Source organism: Cynocephalus volans, chromosome 9 (genome assembly GCF_027409185.1).
Source record: "Cynocephalus volans isolate mCynVol1 chromosome 9, mCynVol1.pri, whole genome shotgun sequence".
Lineage (NCBI taxonomy): Eukaryota > Metazoa > Chordata > Mammalia > Dermoptera > Cynocephalidae > Cynocephalus > Cynocephalus volans.
The window spans coordinates 148,220,093-148,240,078 of NC_084468.1; the positions used below are offsets into that span (position 1 = coordinate 148,220,093).

At 37.7% G+C, this 19,986-nt stretch overlaps 1 protein-coding gene across 1 annotated transcript in view; it reads left to right on the forward strand.

The window, feature by feature from the left end:
- Nucleotides 1–12,049: 12,049 nt before the first annotated feature.
- CPE (carboxypeptidase E) overlaps nucleotides 12,050–19,986 on the forward strand; it is a 119,998-nt gene continuing 112,061 nt past the window's right edge. The window contains exon 1 of the mRNA XM_063108162.1: nucleotides 12,050–12,557. Within this exon, the coding sequence (XP_062964232.1) occupies nucleotides 12,251–12,557 (307 nt within the window). The 5' untranslated portion in view covers nucleotides 12,050–12,250. The remainder of the gene's footprint in view (nucleotides 12,558–19,986) is intronic.

Genomic DNA, 19,986 nt, shown 5'->3' on the forward strand with positions numbered 1-19,986 from the left:
ATCCCACTTGATCATGGTATATAATTTTGTATATGTGTTGCTACATTCTGTTAGCTATTTTATTGAGGATTTTTGCATCTATATTCATCAAGGATATTGGCCTTCATTTTTGTTGTTGTTGTTGTATCTTTACCAGGTTTTGGTATCAGGGTGATGTTTGCCACATAGAATGAATTTGGGAGAATTGCCTCTGTTTCAGTCTTTTGGAATAGTTTGTAGAGAGTTTGTCTTTTTTTTTTATAGTATTTTCTATTTATTTATTTATTTATTTTTGACATTGTACATATTTTTATTTTTATTTTTATATATTTTTAAAATTTATTTTGTTGATATACATTGTGGCTGATTATTGTTGCCCATCACCAAAACCTCTCACCCCCACCGATGTCCCCTCTGTTTGCTTGTTGTATCAACTTCAAGTAATTGTGGTTGTTATATCTTCTTCCTTCCCCCACTGGTTTTTTTTTGTGTGTGTGTGTGTGTGAATTTATATATTAATTTTAGCTCCCACCAATAAGTGAGAACATGTGGTATTTCTCTTTCCTTGCCTGACTCGTTTCACTTAATGTAATTCTTTGAAGGTCCATCCATGTTGTTGCAAATGGCAGTATTTCATTCGTTTTTATAGCTGAGTTGTATTCCATTGTGTAGATGTACCACATTTTCAGTATCCACTTATCTGATGATGGACGTTTGGGCTGGTTCCAACTCTTGGCTATTGTAAAGAGTGCTGCAATGAACATTGGGGAACAGGTATACATTCGACTTGATGATTTCCATTCCTCTGGGTATATTCCCAGCAGTGGGATAGCTGGGTCGTATGGTAAATCTATCTGCAATTGTTTGAGGAACCTCCATACCATTTTGAACCATTTTGCAGTCCCACCAACAATGTATGAGAGTTCCAATTTCTCCGCAACCTCGCTAGCATTTATCGTTCAGGGTCTTTTGGATTTTAGCCCTCCTAACTGGGGTTAGATGGTATCTCAGTGTGGTTTTGATTTGCATTTCCCGGATGCTGAGTGATGTTGAGCATTTTTTCATATGTCTGTTGGCCATTTGTATATCTTCCTTAGAGAAATGCCTACTTAGCTCTTTTGCCCATTTTTTGATTGGATTGCTTCTTTTCTTCTTGTAAACTTGTTTGAGTTCCTTATATATTCTGGATATTAATCCTTTGTCAGATGTCTATTTTGCAAATATTTTCTCCCACTCTGTTGGTTGTCTTTTAACTCTGTTAATTGTTTCTTTTGCTGTGCAGAAGCTTTTTAGTTTGATATAATCCCATTTGTTTATTTTTCCTTTGGTTGCCCGTGCTTTTGGGGTCGTATTCATGAAGTCTGTGCCCAGTCCTATTTCCTGAAGTGTTTCTCCTATGTTTTCTTTAAGAAGTTTTATTGTTTCAGGGTGTATATTTAAATCCTTAATCCATTTTGAGTTGATTTTAGTATATGGTGAGAGGTATGGGTCTAGTTTCATTCTCCTGCATATGGATATCCAGTTATCCCAGCACCATTTGCTGAAGAGGCAGTCCCTTCCCCAGTGAATAGGCTTGGTGCCTTTGTCAAAGATCAGATGGCAGTAAGTGTGTGGGTTGATTTCTGGATTCTCTATCTTATTCCATTGGTCAGTGTGTCTGTTTTTATGCCAGTACCATACTGTTTTGGTTATTATAGCTTTGTAGTATAGCTTAAAGTCAGGTAGTGTTATGCCTCCAGCTTTATTTTTTTCGCTCAGCATTGCTTTGGCTATGCGTGGTCTTTTATTGTTCCATATAAATGTCTGGATAGTTTTTTCCATTTCTGAGAAAAATGTCTTTGGAATTTTGATGGGGATTGCATTGAATTTGTATATCACTTTGGGTAGTATGGACATTTTCACTATGTTGCCAACTGTCTAATTTTGCTTTTTTTTGTCATGTCCAAGAAATTATTGCCCATACCAGTGTCATGAAGCTTTCCTCATATGCTTTCTTCCAGAAATTTTACAGTTCCAGATCTTACATTTAAATCTTTAATCCACTTTGAGATGATTTTTGTGTATGATGTAAGACAAAGTTTCAACTTCATTCTTTTGCATGCCAATAACCCAGTTTTTACAGCACTGTTTGTTGAGAAGAGACTGCCCTTTCCCCATTGTGTATTCTTGGCATCCTTGTTGAAGATCAATTGACTGTTTATGCGTGGGTCTATTTCTGGGCTGTCTATTTTGTTTTATTTGCTTATGTGTCTGTTTTTTATGCCAGTACTATACTGCATTCATTACTGTAGCCTTGAGATATATTTTGGAATCAGAAAGTGTGATGCTTTTTTCTTCTTGCTCAAGATTGCTTTAGTTATTTGAGATCTTTTGTGGTTCCATATGAATTCTAGGATTTTTTTTTCTATTGCTGTAAAAATGCCATTAGTATTTTGATAGGAATTGTATTGAATCCGTACATGGCTTTGGATAGTATAGACATTTTAATGATATTAAGTCTTCCAATCCATGGATGTGGGATGCCTTTCTATTTGTTTGTATCTCCTTTAATTTATTCCATACATGATTTGTAGTTTTCAGTGTACAAGTTTTTGACCTCCTTGGTTAAATTTACTCCTAAGTATTTATTCTTTTTGATGCTATTGTAAATAAGATTGTCTTCTTGATTTATTTTAAATAGCTGATTGTTGATAGACAGAAATGCAACTGACTTCTTTTTTTTTACAGCTGGCTTGTACAGGGATCTGAACCTGTGACCTTAGTGCTATAAGGCTGTGCTCTAACCAACTGAGCTAACCGGCCAGCCCCAGCAACTGATTTTTGCATGCTGATTTTGTATCCTGCAACTTTATTATATTCATTTATTAGCTCTAACACTTTTTTTGTCGAGTCTTTAGGATTTTCTACATATAAGATTCTATCAACTGCAAACAGAGACAATTTTACTTGTTCCTTTCCAGTTTGGATGCCTTCATTTCTTTCTCTTGCCTGATTGCTCTGGCTAGAACTTCCAGTACTATGTTAAATAGAAGTGGTGAGAGTAAGCATCCTTGCCTTGCTCCTGATCTTTGAAGAAAAGGTTTCAGTTTTTCATTGTTGAGTATGATGTTAGCTGTAGTTTTTTCATAAATGGCCTTTATTATGTTGAGATAAATTCTTTCTATAACTAGTTTTTTAAGAGTTTTTTTTTAAAATTCATGAAAGAGTGTTGAATTTTGTCAAAGGCTTTTTCTACATCTATTGAGACGATTATGTGATTTTTATCCTTTAATCTGTTGATGTGGTGTGCCATGTTAATAGATTTTTGAACTAGCCCTCTATACCATGAATAAATCCTACTTGATCATGGTGTATGATCCTTTTAATGCACTTTAGAATTTAGTTTGCTAGTATTTCATTGAAGACTTTTTGCATCAATGTTCATCAATGATATTGGTCTGCAGTTTTCTTTTCCTGTGGTGTCTTTGTCTGGTTTTGGTATCACAGTAATGCTGGCCTCATAAAATGAATTTAGAAGTATAACTCTTATTTAATTTCTTGGAAGAATTTAAGAAATATTTATGTTAATTCTTTTTGGACTGTTTGGTAGAATTCATTGGTAAAGCCATCTGGTATGAACTTCTCTTTCTTGGGAGGTTTTTAATTAGTGAATCAATCTTATTGTTCTTTTCAAGATTTCTCTTTCTTCTTGATTCCTCTTTGTAGGCTTTATGTTTCTAGGAATTTATCTATTTCTTCTAGGTTACCCAATTTGTTGGCATATAGTTGTTTATAATAATTTCTTATAATTCTTTTTATTTCTGTGGCATTAGTTAAAATGTCTCCTCTTCTATTTATAATTTTATTTATTTGAGACTTTTTTCCTTTTTTGTTAGTTATTATAGCAAAAGGTTTGCCAGTTTTGTTTATCTTTAAAAAACCAACTCTTAGTTCCATTGATTTTTTGTATAATTTTTCTATTCTCCTTTTCATTTATACCTTTTCTAATCTTTATTATTTCTTTCTTTTGCTAGCTTTGAGATTAGTTTGTTCTTTTTTTAATAGTTCCTTGAAGTGTAATAGTAGGTTGTTTATTTGAGAGTTTCTTTTTTAAATGTAGGTATTCATCACTATAAACTTCTCTTCTCCTCCTACTTCTGCTGCGCCCCATAAGTTTTGTATGGTATTCGTCTAGGGATATTCTCTAACTTCTCTTTTGATTTCGCCTTCAACCCAATTGTTGTTTGAGTTGTTGTTTAATTTCCACATATTTGTGAATTTCCCAGTTTTCTTTCTGTTATTAATTTCTAGTTTCATTTCATTGTGGTTGAAAAAAGATACTTCGTATGATTTCAATGTTTAAAAAGTTTTTGAGACATTTTTGTGACCTAACACATAAGCTATTCTTGATAATGTTCTATGTGCACTTAAGAAGAATGTGTATTCTGCTACTTTTGAGTGGAATGTTCTGTGTATGTCTGTTAAGCCCATTTGGTCTACAGTGTTGTTCAAGTCTGCTTTTTCCTTATCAATTTTCTGCCTGAATATTTTATCTATGGTTGAAAGTGGGATATTGAAATCTAATCTTGCATTGCTATCTCTTTCTCCTTCAGATCAGTCAATATTTGCTTTATACATATTGGTGCTATGATATTGGACACATGTATATTTATAATTGTTATATCTTCTTGATAAATTATTCTTTTTAAAATTAAATAATGACCTTCTTTGTCTCTTGTGACAGTTTTTGATCTAAAGTACTTTGTCTGATGTGATTACAGTCACCCTTGCTCTCTTTTGGTTATTATTTACATGAAATATCTTTCCATCACTTCATTTTCAGCCTATGTGTGTATTGATTTTAAAGTATGTTTTTGCAGAAAGCATATAACTGGATCTTGTTTTTTTTTATTTGTTCATCCACTCTATATCTTTTTATTGGAGAGTTTAACCTATTTACATTTAAATTATCAATAGATAAGGATTTACTATTAACATTTTGTTAATTGTTTTCTGTGTGTTTTGTAGTTCTTTTGTCCCTCTTTTTTCTCTTGCTGTCTTCCTTTGTGATTTGTTGATTTTATGTAGTGGTGGAGGGTTAGAAATCTTGATTCTATGACCCCAAAAGCACAGGCAACCAAAGGAAAAATAAACAAATGGGATTATATCAAACTAAAAAGCTTCTGCACAGCAAAAGAAACAATTAACAGAGTTAAAAGACAACCAACAGAGTGGGAGAAAATATTTGCAAAATAGACATCTGACAAAGGATTAATATCCAGAATATATAAGGAACTCAAACAACTTTACAAGAAGAAAACAAGCAACCCAATTAAAAAATGGGCAAAAGAGCTAAGTAGGCATTTCTCTAAGGAAGATATACAAATGGCCAACAGACATATGAAAAAATGCTCAACATCACTCAGCATCCGGGAAATGCAAATCAAAACCACACTGAGATACCATCTCACCCCAGTTAGGATGGCTAAAATCCAAAAGACTCTGAATGATAAATGCTGGCGAGGTTGCGGAGAAATTGGAACTCTCATACATTGTTGGTGGGACTGCAAAATGGTGCAGCCTCTATGGAAAATGGTATGGAGGTTCCTCAAACAATTGCAGATAAATCTTCCATATGACCCAGCTATCCCACTGCTGGGAATATACCCAGAGGAATGGAAATCATCAAGTCGAAGGTATACCTGTTCCCCAATGTTCATCGCAGCACTCTTTACAATAGCCAAGAGTTGGAACCAGCCCAAATGTCCATCATCAGATGAGTGGATATGGAAAATGTGGTACATCTACACAATGGAATACTACTCAGCTATAAAAACGAATGAAATACTGCCATTTGCAACAACATGTATGGACCTTGAGAGAATTATATTAAGTGAAACAAGTCAGGCACAGAAAGAGAAATACCACATGTTCTCACTTATTGGTGGGAGCTAAAAATTAATATATAAATTCACACACACACAAAAAAAAACCGGGGAGGGGGAGGGGAAGGAGATATAACAACCACAATTCCTTGAAGTTGATACAAGAAGCAAACAGAAAGGACATTGTGGAGGGGGAGGGAGGAGAGGGAGGAGGGAGGAAGGTTTCAGTAAGGGGCAATAATAATCAACCACAATATATATCGACAAAATAAAATTAAAAAAAAAAAGATAAAGAAATCTTGATTCTCATTTGATTTTTAGAATAGTGTTTTTAGGTAAATACATGTATGGGGTAAAAGCCCTCGGATAGGAGGCCACAGCCTAGAGTCAAAGGGCAACAGCCCATCTAATTAACTTTAATCACTGCTTAGGTATGAGATTGTATACTTTAGTGATTTTAGAGCTAACAGGTGGTAGTCATACCAATCCTGTTAAGAGATTTTAAGAATTGCTGAAGAGAAAGTTGTGGAAAAATGTTTGCTAGGGGCAAGCTGTCTATTGGTGGAAACTTTAGAGACAATTATACTTAAATTTTATCATAAGAATGCAACTTTTGCTTAAGGACAGGTTATACTTTAGATAATGAGCTCAGTTTGACCAACTTAGCTTTTCACTAATTGTACTTTAGAATGTCACATTGTTAATTTTACTGATGTTACTAGTTTCCATTGTTTAACCTATACTTAGCCATAGATGACTTTTGTAACACTGCCCATGTCTTTGTGTCCTTTCATAATGATTGAATCTACTGATTTTTCTTGTAAAACTTTGTTGTCTTTACAGTAAAAGACAGAAGCTAACTTTGAATCAGGGCTGTACCCAGTTTTTCCCTTCTAACAGAGGAGTTGCTGAGGTACTGTCCTTTAGAGCTTCTCATAGCATTTGTAGTGCTTTGAGTAATCTTTTTTTGTGTCTTCATTACACAGAAAGAAATGTAACACGTAGTCTATTTTAAGCTGATTACAAATTAACTTCAATTGCATACAGAAATTCTGTACTTTTACCCCCCCCACCCTTTATGTTACTGACTTTCATATGCTTTCATGTTGCTGTTTAGCCTTCTTTTGTGTCAACTTTAAAAAAATGTCCCTTTAACATTTTCTGTAAGAAAGTTCTAGCAGTGACCAGCTCCTTCAGCTTTTGTTTGGGAAAATATTTTATTTTCTTCCTTCATTTCTGTAGGACAGTTTTACCAATAAAGTATTTTTGTCTGGCAGGGTTTTTTGTTGCTGTTGTTGTTTTCCCCAGCACTTTGAGTAAATCGTCTTGCTCCATTTTGACCTTCAAGGTTTCTGCTGAAAAAGTCACTAATACTCTAATAAAGTTTCTGTTGTATGCGTCAAGTTACTTTACTCTTGCTGCTTTTAAAATTTTATTTGTCCTTGACTTTTGACAATTTGATTGTAATATGTCTCAGTGTAAACTTCTTAAAATTAATCATATTTGGGATCCTTTGAGCTTCATGAATCTGGATGTGCATTTCCCTCTCCAGGTTTGGGAAGTTCTCAGTCATTATTTCTTTAAATAAGCTTTCTTTCTCTTTCTCTGTTTCTTCTCCTCTAACACATCCATAATGCATACATTTGTTCACTTGGTCATGTCCCATAATTCCCTTAGACTCTCTTCATTCTTTTTCATTCATTTTTCCTTATGGTCCTCTGACTAGGTAATTTCAAATTACCTGTCTTTGAGTTCATTGACGCTTTCTAATGCTTGATTAAATCTGCTCTTGAACTTCTCTGGTGAATTTCTTAGTTCAGTTATTATATTAATCAGCTCCAGAATTTTTGTTTGGTTCTTCTTAACTGTTCCTATTTTTTGTAATATATTTTTTTTGTTCATGTATTGTTTCCCTAATTTTGTTTAGGTGTCTTTCTGTGTTCTCTTGTAACTCAATGAGCTTCTTTAAGATGATCATTTAAAATTTTTTCTCCATTTATAGATTTCCATTTCTTTAGGGTCAGTTACTGGAGATTTATTTTGTTCTTTTGATTGTGATTTTCTCTGATGATTCTTCATGTTCCTTATAGCTTTGCACTTGTGTCTGCTCATTTGAAGAAACAACTCCCTCTCCAATATTTATGAACTGGCTTTGACTGGAAAAGACCTTCGTCAGTCAGCCTGGGTAGAGATTCTAGGCCTTTGTTCCTAGCTGCCCCAGGCATTCTGTCTTTTTTTTCTGAGCCTGTAATCTCTTGCTCCCTCTGAGGTCTGCTATATTAATTCTGTCATCAGTGCTCCATGTGAGGCAAGATAGCAACCAGCCCCTTAGGGGGTCCACTAAAAGGCCAGGTACATTAGAGCCATGACATACTATTCCTTCTCTCCTGGAGGAGAGACCTCAGTTCTAAGCCTTCTTCAAGTCTCAGAGCCCTGCCAGCCATAGGAAGGCATCCATCCCTTTAGCTCTTCTAGTCATTCATATTATGCCACTTCTTTCAAAACTCTATGTGATGTAAGGCAGAAGCCTGCCCCTTAGAAGGTACCAAGAGAAGAGAGAATGTTCACCCCACTCTCAGACCCCCTCACTCCAGGAAGGAGTTGTAGTCTCTCTGAAGGCTGAGTTGGACCAGCTTGGGAGAAGGGTAAAGTGAAATAGCTCTTTTTACCTGTTTCAGCGTGGCTGATCTTGATTTTGTGCTCAGCTGGGGTAGTGCAACTTCTTAACTCGATTCTGGACTTCTCATAAAGCTATTTTGTTACCTATATTATTGTTAAATCTGTGTTTTTGTTAGGAAATGAGGACTTGGACTTTCTATTCTGCCGTCTTGCTAACATCTATGCTATCTTCTATGTTGTTGGGGTATTTATATCTATTGTATAAATGTGGGGGATATACTATAGGTATTAGTTATTTATTGCTACGTAATAAATTACTCCAAACTTATAGTTTAAAATATCCAACGGTTTCTGTGGTCAGGAAACTGGGAGCTGCTTAGCTAGGTGGTTCTTCTTCAGGGTCTCTTAGGAGGTTGTAAGAAGCCTTAGAGATGTTTGATGTCAGAGATGGAGTCCTCCCAAGACTCATCTGGAGCTGAAGGATCTGCTTCCAAGCCTGCTCACACTGTAGTTGACGGGCCTCAGTTCTTCACTGACTATTGCGCTGAGGATGTCAGTTTCTCTCAGACTGTTTGCCACAGGGCTCAGTTCCTTGCTACGTGGGCTTCTCTACAACACTGCAGGACAAATGATAGGGGAGTGGGAGGAGATGAACAGAGAGAAAGTTGGGGGAGAGAGAGAGAGCAAGCACGAGCAGACCAATTAAGATGGAAGTTGTAGTCTTTTTATAACCTAATTTTGGAAGATGTATCCCTTTCCTTCTGGTATGTTATGTTCATTTGAGTGAGTCACTGAATTCTGCCTATGCTCAGTGGGAGGGAATTAAGCTCCATCTCTTGAAAGGGAGGAACATAAAGAATTGTGTCCACCACCATATGATATAATGGCATGCTACTGCCTATCTCTTCCTGATGCTGTATTCAGTGATGTCACTTTGGTAATTTAAAATCAGCTATGATGGAAATATTTACACCATGGAAATCAGCAAACACTCTAAATTAGGCTTTTTTTTTTTCCCTCCCAGAGAGCCATTAAACACTTACCAGCACATGACTTGTTTACAGAATTTTTATGGAAGAAATGAATTTTAGACTCTGGAAGAAGGAAATAAAAGGTGATTGATATAGGAAGAAATAGTTTCTAGATTTGAAAATAATAGAGGTGAAGCAGGACACAGAGGTTTGGGGAACTTAAATATGTCCATACAGCTTTCCAGGAGTAACAAGAATAAAAGAAGTTCTCTCTTTCTCTCTCTCTTTTTTTGTGTGTGCATGTGAGCACACAATTTAAAATGTAGTTGCATACTAGATTTAACTATGGGTACTCAAACACTTTAAAGACTTGACATGAAAGATTTTTTATCCAGCAATCAGGATAGATATCCTTTTGCATAAATGCTTATGTCTGAAGCCACAAACAAGTAATATATACTCCTATAAAGTTGGTACAGCTGACTTACACCTAAAATACCCCAGAAATCCAAAGACCAAGTTTTAGTTCCTTTGAGCTGATGCCTTGGTATATGTGGTATACCCAATAACATGTGAAGAGTGTTACCATCTGCCAGATTAACAGGAATTTATTTTAAAAGGAAAACTTCCAGAATCATAGCATTTTAGATCTGAGACAGATCTTAAAAAATTATGGGATAGCATTTCTCAAAGTATGTTTGTCAATCAAACATAAAAATCAGAAATAACTAGTTTTCTTTTTAAAACCTGGAACCTTGTTAATAGCTGAAACCCACCTCAGACCTAATGAATTGCAGGGGCTTGAGAATCGGTACACTTCATAAGTGCTCCAGATGATTCTGTTGCACTCAAACACTAGAGAATGAACAATCTAATCCAAACATTTCATCTATAGATTAGGTAAACAAATATCAAAGCTGTAAAGAGACCTCATCAAGTGAAGTCACCTAGCTGGTACAATTCCACCCACTAAAAAATAAAAATTAAAAAAACCCCATAAAATTGAACATTTGAAGAAAATAGAAAATATGCCCTTTGTTTAAAGAGACAGCTAAGGAAAAACACAGGACTTCAATGAATAATATGTTGTCTAAGCATGTAGTTACCAGTCAACATGCTCCACCTAACCTCAAATTAGTGTGGTTACTTTAAATTGCTAACATGAAAATCTTAACCTTCCACTTCTGAAGTTATTGGTTTTAGCTACTCTATTTTCTTTTTGCTGGGTTTCCAATGTTGCTGTTTTGGACATGATTTTAGAAGTGCAATTATAATTCTGTTTTCAAACTTCTGGACCATGTAATCAAACACAGACTGGTCATAGTGAAAAAATGCATAGTTCTTAGCTCTGCCTACGTTGACAAAGGAAATGGCTGGGTCCAAATCAATTCAGCTGAGTGGCATGTCGTTATAGTGTCAGCTTTCCCCCCCAAAAAACCCAAAAAAGAAGATCCATAAAGCTGTGGATCAGATGCAGACAGTTAGAGGAGTTTGAAGCTAGTCTCTCCAGCAGCACCTTACCAACATGTCTATGCTTTTATTGTTTGCTACAATAACATCATTTAGATATCTGATCCTTTTCCAGGCGAAAGTTTTTATTCAGTGCAATGCATTGTTAGCTGAAGAAAGAGCAAATTAGAAAAAAAAAAAAAAAAGTCTAACATGAGAAATTCCCTGCATAGTGCCCAGTTTTTCTGCTTGGTTGCCATACCCAATGGGTTATTTATTTTTTTAGATTTGTGCTGGTCTCGAATCCACATGGCAACATCTTCAGAATAGTATCTGCTTCGGAGAGTGCTCCAGGAACGTCTAAATCCTGTCTAAGGGTTGGATATAGCTGTTAATGATTTTGTATTTTTACAGTAACTTGGGGAAAGGCATGGAGGTGTCATTGATCTTGATCAGAGTTTTCTTTCTACAAGGATTTAATCTTACTGCCAAACTAAATCCTTTGTCTACCCACCAGCAGAGTTGTTCTTTGTTTTCCCCGTGGTGTTACAGAAGAGGGTTGGGACAGGCACTGCTTAATGACATGGTCTTAACTGTTTTTTATTTTTTTCCTGGAAGAATCAGGGATGGGCATAAATACAATTACATTCAGTATCTACAAATTGGCCGAAAGCATTTCTATTCGGTTAAGCCTCTAAATCAAAGCGCACAATGTTCTGTCTTCTAGCCAGGCCTTGCAATAAACGAAAACCCAACCCTTGGGATCGTGTCTGGACGGTGGATGCAGCGGGGAAGAAAGCAAATAAGCGGCTGCCGATGCTTCCTTTTCTGTTTCTTTTTTCGAATATTCTCTAATTCTTGGTGCATCAAGATGGAAACCCTGGTCGCCTTGGAATAGATGTTACTTTAAATGGCTCCATTAACAGTCCAAGAATGTTTTTCTCCGCACGCACGCCCGCCTGCAGTGTCACAGGGCGTGGGTCTCTCAATGACAGCTCGGTTCCCGGGGACCCAGACCTGCCTGTCACTTCACCTGCGCCGCCCCGGGCGCCCTTGGCTTCTGACGTCAGCTGAGCCCACGCGTGACGCCAGCAGCCCCCGCAGAGCCGCACCGGCGTGGCTCGCTCTCCGCCGGCCCCTCGCGCAGTGGTTTCTCCTGCAGCGCCCCTGGGCTCGGCGGCCAGTCGCGCAGCCCGACGGAGCCGCGGCGTCGCCGCTGTCCTCTGGGTGGCCCCAGCACGCGGGCGGACACGCACTGAGCCGGGGAAGCGGAGGCGACAGGAGGCTGCCGCCGAGCTTGCCGCCCCCCCAGCAGCGAAGCCCGGGGCCGGGCAGACAAAAGAGGCGGGCGGCGTCGGAGGCGCCGCGATGGCCGGGCGGGGAGGCCGGGCGCTGCTGGCCCTGTGCGGGGCTCTGGCCGCCTGCGCGTGGCTCGTGGGCACCGAGGCGCAGGAGCCCGGGGCGCCCGCGGCGGGCATGCGACGGCGCCGGCGGCTGCAGCAGGAGGACGGCCTGTCGTTCGAGTACCACCGCTACCCCGAGCTGCGCGAGGCGCTGGTGTCCGTGTGGCTGCAGTGCACCGCCATCGGCAGGATCTACACGGTGGGGCGCAGCTCCGAGGGCCGGGAGCTCCTGGTGCTCGAGCTGTCCGACAACCCCGGGGTCCACGAGCCTGGTAAGGGCGCGGCGCCCCGCCAGCCTTGGGGGCGTCCCGGAGGGCGGCGGCGCGGGAAGGAGCGAGGGTGGGCAGTGGAGGGACGGCTGCAAGTGGAGGCCCGGGAGCCCCGTCGCTATTCGCCCCCCGCCCTGTCCCACCAGCCCCCCAGGCCACCTTTTGGTGACACAGGCCAGAGAGGCTGGGTGGGGGGCAGTGCTCGGCACGCGGACCCGGCGACCCTCCGACCTGGCGGTATCAAACGCCCGAAGGAGTAATTGCGAGTCCTCAGGAAGGGGGCGGCCTTCCTTGCAGACGGGAGTAAAGATAAGGGGCAGAAGGCAGGGCTTTAGAGGCCGAGAGCAGGAGCCGTTTGTCATCTGTTTCCCAGTTTCCATAGGACCAGTTCCCTGGGCCCTGCAGGCTCTGCATACCCGTCTCCACCTGTGTGTGTGCAGCAGGTACACTCGCTGCTGTGGGTGCTCCGGAAATGCTAAGGATTTTGCCAATCTTGGGGGGCGGTGTGTGCAGACACGTAGGTGGAAAAGTGGCCTCTGACAAACATTATGATTTTAAAACTGCACACGGCCTTCCTAAGGAGAAAGGGGTATTCCATTCTCTCTGCTTTAACCACTGGAGATGAATAGTTGGTGACCGGGTTCGTATCCCAAGTGAAGTTTCCACGTTACCGTCTCATGCATTTTCCTTTTGAGTATGTGAAGGCACGTTTAATTTATGTTAAATGTGATGTATTTAGTATTATTACAGGGGTATTTTAAAAAATGCTTTTGGGGCTTTTTCCATTATGTTTCTGCTCTTTGAAAATGATTTAGGCCTGGCCTTCTGATAGTGAAGGTACTGTCAAAGTAATCCGGACTAAAAATATCAGCATAAAATGCTTAATCCTTTTTAATGACAAAGAAAGCAAGAAAAATAGGGAGGGCCAGAATAGTTTTATAATTATACATAAGGACCAAGCCGAGAAGGGATTTAAATGCACCTATTAATAGAGACATTTTAATCTTCACATGTACAGCATATGGGTTGATCAATAAAAAACCTTCCAGAAATATTTACCTTCAAATAATATAATCCAAAAGGTTTGTATAAGCAAAAGGTTTGTAGAATTGGAAATTTTGCAGATTAGTTTCATACTGTTATCTGAAGATAAAGAAAATTTAAAATGTGATGATTCATTTTCAATTAAGTCAAACCAAAGCCAAGACATCCCAGGCACAGTAAAAGCTAGTAAAAATTTTTGTCATTCTCCTGCTGCCTACTTAATTAGAACTCTTTGTTATTCTAGTTCTGTAGATTGCTCCTCAGAGTTTATTGCATTGTTACTTCAAAGAGATAATATGAAAGCTAATGTTTAACTTTTTGTTGTCTTGTTTCAAATTTAGAAATAAAATTATAAAATGATATTATTGTTAAGAATGTGACATGCTTTTGAAAATGAAAACAGTAATTCTTTTGCTTGAACATATGGAATGTATAGTCCATTAAGATTTGCAAATCCCTCTTTTAGATTGCAGGCTCTGTAAGGTAGGGAATGTGTGTATCTCCAGCATCCAGCTCAGGTTTGGCACACAGCAGGCTGAATATACGTTACGGAATAATATACATTATGGAAAAACATCAAACATATATTATAGAAAAAATGAATCAGTCAATAGCTGAGTAACACAGCATTTTAAAATAAAATGTTTTATTCTTCATACACATAAAATACATAGATTTAATCAGTCTTACAAAGATGAGCTCAGAAATGTTGTACAATGTGTGCTTTGCAATTCCTTGTAAAATGCAGGAAACTTTAAGTTCATGGTATTACTTACTAATAGAATACAAAAGGTCTTTCATTGTATTTTTAAAAGTAGAAATTAATGATTATGAACCAATACTAAAAAAAAAAACAAACTACAAGGGTGATTTTCCCTCCACCACCTTTGAGGAGGGGTAAATAGGTTAGAAATCTTCAGGGAACTAATAAATGTAGAGGTCTGGTATAAAAGTTTGATAGTACTTGTGTTAATTAACTTTATAGAAAGTTTTGGATAAAAGAGAATGTTCGCCATTCTTAAGTGGCCTTTAAATTCCTTTGGGATTAAAATATTTTAAGAAATGGAAAAGGAATAGCCATACCTATTCTGAGGTAGAAATGGGCTCATTCAGTGTTTCTTGAGCACCTACACTCAAGGTAGGCTGGGTTCTATGGGCTGTACAGTAATACACAACACGAATGCTCCTCAGCTTAGGATGGGGTTACGTCCAGATAAACCCATGGTAAGCAGAAAATGTCATAAATCAAAAATACACTTAGTACCTTGATAAACCCATCGTAAAGTTGAAAAATAGTAACTCAAACCATCATAAATTGGGGACCATCTGTATAGTCCTTGCCTTCAAGAAATTGAGAATCAGGAGTTTGAAGGACAGAATAAAGGTGCAAGAACGATTTTGGGAGGACTGGAGAAAGGAGACTAGAGACATTAGGTCAGGGGGATTGGGTTATTGAAGAATCGATGACAAGAAGGCAGGAAATGTACAGGTTATTGAAATTTACAAATTCTCATGTGGCTGATATAGATATGTGTCTTAACAGGGGGCTCTACTTTTTTTGAAAGAGGGCAACTGTCTTAACTATTTTTACCTTTTTTTTTTGTTTGAAATACCATTTCTGATTCAGCTTTAGGAAATAATATTTCACTTAAATTCATTTACTTGACTTAAACTTTGATGAAGTTGCTCATATTTATTTTATTTTCCATCAAGAGGGAGGTATCAAGTTTGTTAATTAGTTTTCTTAATCTGCATTCTTTTTCTGAACTTTAAAAAAATGTAGCTAATTTCTAAGGATTTAGTTATCATAACAGAAGAACTTCAACAAAACAAAACAAAACAACATATGCATATACATCTCTTCTTACTGAGAGTTAGCATTTGTATCCCGTTTGGGACTGAGATGATGACTGTACTTAGACTGGACCAGTGACTGATTCTAAATGCTCGGATATGTCCCGTTAGATATGACACCTGCTAGGTGTCATCATTTTCCCCAGTTTTCTTTCATTTCACTTATATTTTGTACTTCTTTCATGTTTCTACACATAGGAACTCTTGTGTTCAAACACATGCTTTCTTTGGCATGTATATACATCATTGAAATACTCATAAAAGAAACTTTTATTAATGTATGTCTAAGTAATGGAATTTGTATTCCCAGACCATTCCTGCCACACTTAAATATGCTTAAGATTAGTCTGTTTAAACACTAATTCTTTTACGTGTAGTTCAAGATTGCTTTTGGGAAGTAAATCTGATTTAGAGCCAAAATGCTATCTTAAAACATTCCTAAAGAGCATGGATTTTTCTCTCTTAAAGGTTGGAATGATTATTTTGGACCTGTTTACCCAAAATCTGTTAGAACTTAATGTGTATGAATGCAGGTATGCATTTGGCAAATATTATGATGGAACATTTAATGCTGGCAAAATTTCTATACAACTTGAAAAAAAGAAGTGGGGATTTTGATTATTTGTGTGGCCTCTTTGCATAACAGATTAGTATGTATTACTGAGAAATGATTATAACTAAGTATGACTTTAGAATTGGTGAAGATAGATGTTAGGTTCTGGAGAAGAATCTGTATCTACCCCATGTGTTCAAGAGTTATTTTAGACCTGAGTGAGTCAATGCAGATCTTGCTGGAAGTAATGTTCTTGATTGACTTGTGATTGGCTAATGGAAGAGAGGGAAGATTGGGAAGGCCCCTGACATTATATCCTGTGCTCAGATAAAGAAGGCAGCTTTCTATGAAAATGATTTGAAAGGTGGCAAATGAATCATCTGCTGGCAACTCCCTCATTGGCTTACCTTAAGGGCGAAATACCTACCTTTACAGTCACTTCCTTCAAGAGAGATTTTATTAAGAGACACAAAATAGCCCCTGAAAAAGGTGACACATTAGCACTGCTTTCCCTAAAGTATGTTCAGTGGGACGTTAGTTCTGCATGGCCTGATAGGTATTAGGGAAACAAAGATAAACATGTTTGTATATTGCAAGGCTTATCAAGCCCTTAATATGCTAATGTATGTTTCAAACCTCTAAGTTAGATGTATATGATATAGTATTTTCCAGTCTTCTTTCACCATAGAATCCCTCCTCCCCCTTTTATTTAAAGGAGCTTATCTTGGAACTGGTGTTCCACTAGCTGGAGAATCATAGCATTAGTTCATTATCACTTATTATCATATTATCAAGGATTCACTTGTCAGTTCTCTAGCAGAGAGACTCATTCAGGGAGTTATTCAGGGGTGATCATATCTTTTCTACTTTTTGGCCCACAAACAGCTAGCATAGTGATTTCTGTAGAGTCAGCTCTTAAGATATGCTTACCGAACTGAGAGCATGACTCTGAGGCAATGAGGCCTAAGACAAATCATTCTAATTGGAAAGATTAAAGTTAGACAAATATGTCCTAGTTCCTCTTTTATTGTTAAGTAGTTTCACACTCTTAGCTTCCGTTTACCTCTTTTTCTTGACTGTAAAATGGGAATACTTTAAAAACTCATATCTCACAGGATTGCGGTGAGGCCAAAGTCATGTCGTACATAGACAAGAATTCAACGATCTTGGGCACCGTGAAGTGTATAGTCAATAAAATCAATCAATCAATCAATAATTCAAGGAAGTTGCTTGCATCTAGTTAATTAAGAAGATGGGCCGTTTTGTAAAAATTTTTCTTTAGTTCCCATTGGTCTGGAAAATGCGCTCGCTGGGCCTTCTTTCCACGTGGCTCTGTCATCCTGAGATCTGCTTCTGCCGTGCCTGCTGTGGCTGCTGGACGCTTACTTCTCCTGGTAGCACTGCGTGGGCCCAGCTCACGGCCCTGGAGGCCTTTTCCCTCTTATCACTGTTTTCTTGTTGACAAATGTTTGCCTTTTATTCATTCTTAAAATGTGAGGCATGTCTGCTTTTTTTTCAGTTTGACATCCTATTTTGTGTCACTCCATAGGAACAAAGTGTTCACCATTATTAGAGAATGTCTTTATGATTGTGTCTTCAGGTAGCTAAATACCTAGGTCAATTTCAACATTTTCTTTGGTGATCTAACTTATTTTCCTAAAGAATTTAGGATGAAACTGCTCAGGTCCTGACTAACATATTCTTTTACAGTCTCAGCAGAAGTGAAAGATCTTCGAAACCTCCTTTTTCACCCCTCCCTAACTTTCTTACCCCCAGTGGGGTTCTTTCTTTGTGTTTGTATAGTTTCTTGGGGAGCTATACACAAAGGTTTGCAGTGTAGACTTTGATGTCAGGGGACATGAGTTCAAATCCTGACTCTTCTTATTTTTAACTGAGTGCTGTTGGGCAAGTCAGTTAACTTCTCTCTGAGTCCCAAATTTGTCATCTATGAAATGACTATAATGTGGAGATTAAATGAGGCGGTAAACATAAAGTTCTTAATTCAATATGTGGCAACAATTATTATTACCTCTATTATGGCATTTACCATTGTTGGTCAACATGTTTTCTCAGTAGACCATGAGCTTCTTGTGCTCAGGAATTGTATTTTGTTCATTTATTTATTCCAGATGTCTAGTACTATGCTTGGGACATATAGGCCACTCAGTAAATATTAGTTTCATAGATAAAATTTTTCAAACGGGCAAAAAGACGCATCATTAAACAAAGCTGTCTTGAAGGTCAGTGTTGACATTATGCAGAAGTATAATAACAATAAAGGATAGAAATGAAGTTTTTCTTATGTACGGACTTACATTTTATTGTGCTGAATCTAGTTTTGTATAAGGGAGAACTGCACGCCTTTTCACTGTGATCTGGACTAGTGTCACTGGGCTAGTGTGAGGCTCTTTCCCTCTTGGCCTCTGTTCTTCTTCAGCCATTTTGGAAAGTTAAGCTGCTTTTTAGGTGTTAAATATAAGTTTTAAAAATAAACGTTAAAAATTTATTTAGTAAAATTTTGACCATTTAAAAATCTGCCTGAGCCCTTAGTGTTGCCTACTAAGAAATGTGGGCTTATTTTTCACATAGCAGTCATGCATCTCCAGGTTGTAATGTTCCCCTTCCCTCATGCAGTGGTCTTCAAATCATGCATTAGAAAATGCCACGGAGGAAGAGGTTTATCTGAGAGCCAACTGACGAGTCAAACGAGCTTAAATCTGAAACATGCTTACATTTGCTCTTTCTTTCCTTTCCCATTAATTACAGAATTGCCATGAGTTTGTTGCTCTGTGAATATTTCTTTTCCTTTTAAAATTCAGGATATGGTGTTTTGATCTAACAACCAGCTCTTTCTAATAGAACATGGCCTAAGAGAAGAGTCTGTTTGTGTTACTAGCACTTTTTATTATTTTCAAGTGGATTTACTTCCATATTTAACTGCTCCCAAATGATTAACCTTTGGAGGATAAGGTAGCACACGTGGAGTATTATGTGTGGGTTGACTCTTAAAAACAAATGAGTTGATTATAATAATATACCTGGAACAACTTTCCACTGCTAGTAAATATTTTGTTTTTTACAAAAATCTGTTTACTACGAAATTACTACCAAGCATCACAGTTCTGTATTAATAATAAAACCCCCTCATTTTTAAGACAGTTCATTTCACACAAAAGCCGATTATTCAAAAAATGGATGCAGATTATTTATTTTTTAAAATGAGTTAAAGATAACTTTTAACTTAAATTCAGGTTGCTAAAAAAATCCTTTGATGTGGTTATGCATGTCAAGGTAGTTGGGAGAAACAATAATTATCACATTTATTTGTGCAGGCAGCTGCTCATATGTTCAGATCCCAAAGTGATGCTGTTTGATCGGACCTACCCAATTTCTCTTCCTACATAGCCTAAAGTATTTTAAAGCAGAAAATCTTTCTTTCGCTATGCACCTGCTCTTCACTGCCATTATGTAATTTTTTTTTCAAGAAATATCTTATTTTTAGAACTCATTTCAACAACTTGCACAAATCACAACCTTTGACCATGAGTTTAGGGTGTAAAACTTCAATGTAAAGTTTGCGTTGTCATCTCCATGACCAATGACCTGAATACCGTTTTTTGTTTCCTAGCCTATGTGTCATTTCTAAAACAAACTTTTCTCATAACCGACATTACATAATTATAATATATTGCTGTGTAGCATTCCACACTGAAATCAACTTTTTAAAATGAAAACTAACACCTTCCAATTTAATTTAGGGAATATTTAATGAATACCCAGTATGTATATGCTAGTTTATTTTATTTGTCACCTCTGAGGCAATGCCTTTTCATATCTTGAAATGTATTTCATTTCTTGCTTTGGATTCACTCTTTCATGCAAGTTGAGCTTAATTTGCATACTGTATCGCCAGTAGGCACATTACTTGATTCTGCAAATGTCTGCTGTGTATCGATACAGGGATTAAAGACTTCACTATCC